Source organism: Theobroma cacao, chromosome 2 (genome assembly GCF_000208745.1).
Source record: "Theobroma cacao cultivar B97-61/B2 chromosome 2, Criollo_cocoa_genome_V2, whole genome shotgun sequence".
In the NCBI taxonomy this organism is placed as follows: domain Eukaryota; kingdom Viridiplantae; phylum Streptophyta; class Magnoliopsida; order Malvales; family Malvaceae; genus Theobroma; species Theobroma cacao.
Genome location: NC_030851.1, coordinates 35,895,983 through 35,901,982, shown reverse-complemented (window position 1 = coordinate 35,901,982; position 6,000 = coordinate 35,895,983). Strand labels below are relative to the sequence as shown.

The following is a 6,000-nucleotide window of genomic DNA, read 5'->3' as shown; positions in this document are numbered from 1 at the left end:
CAAATAAATTAAACTCTGCAAAAGTATAGCTATAAAAAGTAAAAAAATTCATTGAAGTGGTGCTGACAATATAGCAGGCCCCGCAGTAGTTGTACTGCATTGTAAAACTATATTTTACAAATTAGAAAAAGAAAAATAAAAGGGAACATTTCATTATCAGAACCAAAAGGAATAATAAAGAAAAAAAAAAGAAGAAGGTTATAAAAAATGTATATTTTCATCTTATCTGTTTGAGCTGTAGTTGTTGTAGTTTGCCTCTGTGGTTCATTGGAGGTCGCGCCCCATCACGAGTCGTTTTTTTTTTTGCCTTTTCTCTTTCATTTGATTCCTTTTAATTTCTATTATTATTCTTGATAATTTTAATTTTTATCTTTTCGCTCTGATGATGAAGTGGGAGTAGTAGTGAAAAACCAAGCAAAACCCCCAATCCCCAATGCTCAGATTCTTCGCCCATTCATCTCTTTTCTTTGGTTTCTGAGCATCTCCACACAAATCCATAGATACCCACCCAAAAGAACCCTCCCCCCCAAAACCAAAAGAAATTAGCCCCAATATTAGAGAACTAAGGAGAAGAAGAAGAAGATAAAAAATCAACAACAACCATGAAAAGAGACCACCATCATCTCCAAACCAACCCAGACCCATCGACTGTCGGCAGCTCCTCCGTCTGCGGTGGTTCTACAACCGGAAAGGCCAAGATGTGGCAGGAAGAAGCCGCCCAACAAGACTGTGGAATGGATGAGCTTTTGGCGGTTCTTGGGTACAAGGTTAAAACTTCAGACATGGCAGAAGTGGCTCAAAAGCTTGAGCAGTTAGAGGAGGTTATGTGTAATGTTCAAGATGATGGGATTTCACATCTTGCTTCCGAAACCGTTCATTATAATCCTTCCGATCTATCAACTTGGCTCGAAAGCATGCTCTCTGAGCTTAACCCTCCCTCCACTTTTGATCCTGTTGTCACTGCTGGACCGGCTGCGGCGGCTACGTTAGATGATTCGTTTCTTGGTCCGGCTGAGTCTTCGACTTTAACGACGTTGGATTTCGACAACAACAATCAAAAACATCAGAAAAAAGGGCGACAACTCTTTGAGGAAGCTTCGTGTTCAGATTATGATCTCAAAGCAATTCCTGGTAAGGCTATTTATTCTCAAAAAACCCAAACCCATGATTCCTCTTCTTCTTCCACTCAAAACAACGTTGTTAAATCCGAAAAGCGCTTGAAATCTACATCCGGGTCGCACTCGGATATCTATCCTCCTCCTGCTTCATCCTATGGAATTCCGGCTGAGTCAACTCGTCCTGTTGTCCTGGTTGACTCACAAGAAAACGGAATCCGGCTGGTCCATGCTTTGATGGCATGTGCAGAAGCTGTCCAGCAAAACAATCTCAATCTCGCCGAAGCGCTGGTAAAACAAGTTGGGTTTTTAGCGAGTTCTCAAGCTGGGGCTATGAGGAAAGTGGCTACGTATTTTGCTGAAGCATTAGCTCGAAGGATTTATAGATTATATCCTCAAAACCCACTCGACCATTCTTTATCAGATGTTCTTCACATGCACTTCTACGAGACTTGCCCTTATCTAAAGTTTGCCCACTTCACAGCTAACCAAGCGATTCTCGAAGCTTTTGAAGGCAAAAAAAGGGTTCACGTCATCGATTTTTCGATGAACCAAGGCATGCAATGGCCTGCTTTGATGCAAGCCTTAGCGTTAAGAGGTGGTGGTCCGCCGACTTTTAGGTTAACTGGGATTGGACCTCCCAGCCATGATAACTCGGATCACTTGCAAGAAGTTGGTTGGAAATTGGCTCAATTAGCTGAAACGATTCACGTTGAGTTTGAATATCGTGGGTTCGTGGCTAATTCTTTGGCCGATTTGGATGCTTCAATGCTTGATCTTAGACCCAGTGAAGGTGAAGCCGTGGCCGTTAACTCCGTTTTTGAGTTACATAAATTATTGGCTCGTCCGGGTGCTATTGACAAAGTTTTATCCGTGGTGAAACAGATGAAGCCTGAGATTGTCACTATAGTTGAGCAAGAAGCGAACCATAACGGTCCGGTTTTCTTAGACCGATTCACTGAGTCGTTACATTATTACTCGACGCTTTTTGACTCGTTGGAGGGGTCGGTGAGTAGTCAGGATAAGGTTATGTCGGAGGTGTACTTGGGGAAACAGATTTGTAATGTGGTGGCCTGTGAAGGGGTGGACCGAGTTGAGAGGCACGAGAAGTTGGCTCACTGGAGAAATCGGTTGGGTACGGCCGGTTTTGCGTCTGTTCATTTGGGCTCTAATGCGTTCAAGCAAGCTAGTATGTTGTTGGCTTTGTTTGCTGGAGGAGATGGGTATGGGGTGGAGGAGAATAATGGGTGTTTGATGCTGGGTTGGCACAGTCGCCCACTCATAGCAACTTCTGCTTGGAAACTCGCCAACAAAACAGCTGCTACTGCCCACTGAGTTTGTGAGTTGACTCAGTGAGTTAGATTCAACTTCAGTTTGGTCCCTACCAAACCCTATCTCGGGGGCTGTCTATGTTCTATTCTGAGCTGGGTGCCTTCCTGCCTGGTGAGAATGAGACCCACCAATCCCGAACCTGTTTGCCCCCTCCCCCTTCCCCTTCACCTCTCTTTTTCTTTTTCTTTTTTAATTATCATTTTCTAAATTTTCAGTCCCATTTTTTTTTATTTGAATTTTCAGCTACCTCTGGTTAGGATATTTTTCTTCGCCGGTCTGTTTTTGGTTGGGAATCTTCTGTATTTTCAGGGTGAATCAAAAAGGGTCAATGTATTTATTTATATCTATATATATATATATATATATATAGCTTTGGTGGAAATAAAAAAGATAGAACTTTCTTTCTTTTTGGCCTTATTTGCTGGGGAATTGACATGGTTTTGTTATGATTCAAGAGAAAGAAAAAAGGAAAAAATGCAGAAGCCTGGTTGAAAACCCAACAGTTTCTACAGTAAGCTAATATTCAACTGCATGCTTATATTCCACTGTCAATATCCCAGCTTGCTGGCTGCTGTAAGTGAGGCAGCACTGAAAATTTACCAAATCTGTGATACTGCTTTTGGACTTTGAACAAAAACATTGGCAACAACAATGAAGCGTTAGCAGAGCTATTGAAGTTTGCGTTATTATTATTATTATTAAATATTTTTCAAGTCGAAACTATATATTACATTCCCAGATAATAACACTATTACAGGGGGCCTCCTTTTATGTCAGGAACAGGAAAGCACAATCATAAGTGAGTGAAAAAAGGCTCACTTATGTCGAGTTCTTAATTATGGTATTAACTTTCTTGAAAAGGTTCCCTTTCTCATCTTCTTTTTTCTTACAACTTCTTCACTGATTTTCTCTTTTATCAAACCTTTTCCCCTCTCCTTTTCCTTTATCCTCTGGAAAAATAAACCAAAAATACACAGTTATGTTTTGTACCCTTTTTTTTTCTTTTTAACCATTAGGTACCTTTGCACTGATAATTGATTGTGATGGCCAGTGTGCACTTCTTCAACTTTTGAAGACTCAGAGAATTTGAGTTCTGCCAGCTAATGCATGCATATCTAATTGTGTATCAAATTAATTTAATTTAATATTTGAGTTAGGAGATTGAGGAGGTCATGTCTTGGCCTCGAGTTCTGCTTCTTGATGTTCAGTAACACGTTGAAACTAACCAGAAACTGTAACAAGGGAAGATTTTGCTGAGAGATATTTAGGTGTGCAAGTTGTAAAGAAAAGAGAAAATTCTCTCATACATACTGTATCTTTATAGACATCTTATTCCCTTCCCCTTTAAATGAACTCAGATTGACGAAGCCTAATTCCCCATAATGGGATTGGCTAAGTGAATCCCAATGCTCCTTGTTTTGCCATGTCATTATGTCGACACCTAAATAGGATCTGTTGCCCACCACTTTGATGGATCCTAGAATCAGCAAGTCACCATCTTTCATGGGTTTTAGCCACTTCGTTTTCAAGGAACTGCCTTTTGTTAGTGGATGCAAAGCAAGTTCATAAGACTGAAATGAATGGAATTCAATTCTAACAACCCTCACTTTTGTCCAAACACGTACAATACCAAATATCTTTTTCTTTTACTTATGGAAGTTAAATCTTTAATACTCATAATTCTTTTCCATTTTTATATCGGTAGAATTTGCAGCGTGGAAAAGGATTATATATATACCTACTGTAGGCTAAACATCATCAACTACAACTTGCATGATAATCTTAGTGTATATTTAGTATACCGATTGTGATCCCTCCCTTCGAAGGTTGAAGGTCTAAAGTTTGGAGGTTTTACACTTCATTCAAACATTTTTATACGTATCAAGACACAGAAAATAAAACTCGAACATCATATTGGTAAATATATACATATTGCTTTTGATTCAAACGTATAAGAACAATATTAAACTCATACTTATGTGGGAGTGTTTGTCTCTGTCTGCTTCTTCCTCCACCTTTTTGGTGAGTAAATGATTAGTAAAATGACTGACACCTGGATCTATCCAATAAGATAATTGACATTATGAAATATAGGCGGAGGGTGCTCAAAAACTTATTGTAGCAAAGCAAAGAGATGCCATATCCCCCATGCCCCATGCCCCGTTTTATAGGGTAGATACATAGATATATCAAATAAATGATTGCAAAAACAACAAGAGAACTTGATTGCTCAGGATTTGTCAACCCCAGAGGAGGCATTAAGTTAGTATTGCACAGACTAGTAGATGAGAGGATGCATGAAAGAAATGCCACCATCTCATATTAGTCTTTAGGGATTGGACCAGCTAACACTACATAATTTTGGTGCTAAAAATTATATGAGGAACAATTATATGTATTATTATAATGTTAATGTACAACAAAGCCATGACAATTCTTTATTTGACCAACTTGCCCACTTGCATGCGGTTTTGGGGATTCTGAGCTGACCCCCACTTCCTCACTGATCTTTGGAGATCACATCACATCCCATTTCAAGCCTTGCTTTTTACTCACTTTTTCCCTTCTCTTCAGCTATAAGAAGAAAATTTGAAAAGAAGAGAAGGCTATAGGTAACTTTCTTTCTCCTTTTGCTCGAAGAAAGGAAAGGGTTATTTGATATTAATTTCTTCCTTCTTTTTTCGATGGAGATGTGGTCCAAACTAAAGTCCTTGCATATTTACTAGAATATATCAGGAAAGCCAAACCAACTCACAATACTTGATGATTTTTTAATTTGAGAAAGCTATGGAGTCAGGTTGAGAATTGATGAAAAATCCTGTATTAGGACGTAGAAGCTAAGAGAAGGGAAAGAAATCTGGGCTAGGAAGCAGCGCAGTATTTCAACAATAGCCCCTTTGTCAGGTTGAGAATTGATGAAAAACCCTGTATTAAATTTAGGACATAGAAGCTAGTGGAAGGGAAAGAAATCCGGGGCTAGAAAGCAGGGCACGAGCCACTTGCCCGTGCATGTTTGCTTTCCAAACATTCTATGCAGTCATTGTTCAGGTCAGAGTCGCTCGTGATTTTGTTACACTTGTGCATGTCGGGCACTTGAACGTAAATCTTGCTCTCTCTCGTTCTTTGACCATTCAATATTCACTTGTGCCATTCAACATTTAACACGTTTTTATCATAAATACTCAGGCCGACGAAGAGTGAGAAAGATCGATTGCTATGCGGACTCAGATTGCCCTAACCCGACCTTCACTCCCACTTTGTCTACAGACTTCTTCCATTGTATCCAAACCATAATATCATGCATTTGACCTAATGATTTGGTCATAAATTGAGAGTTAGAAACATAAAAGATTTTTTTTTTTATCATAATCAGAAGCTTCATTATCTGAAAAAAAAATTACATATAGAACTAGAAACTATTGAAACTTTATGACGGACTCCATCTCCTTCAAGCCTAAGTTAACTTTTGAATAGCACGTGGGGCTGGAAGCCCATCGATAGGTAGAATATATACCCCATGATGATGGAGGCATATTTACCCAATTTGAAAGGC

At 39.4% G+C, this 6,000-nt stretch overlaps 1 protein-coding gene across 1 annotated transcript; it reads left to right on the top strand.

The window, feature by feature from the left end:
• On the top strand, positions 234–2,770 carry LOC18609825 (DELLA protein GAIP-B). Its single transcript, XM_018116333.1, has one exon. The coding sequence runs from the start codon at positions 603–605 to the stop codon at positions 2,448–2,450; it is 1,848 nt and encodes a 615-aa protein (XP_017971822.1). The 5' UTR covers positions 234–602; the 3' UTR covers positions 2,451–2,770.

What these genes read in the sequence shown, in the direction of transcription:
- LOC18609825 (XM_018116333.1), top strand. Translation starts at nt 603, where the DNA reads ATGAAAAGAGACCACCATCATCTCCAAACCAACCCAGACCCATCGACT.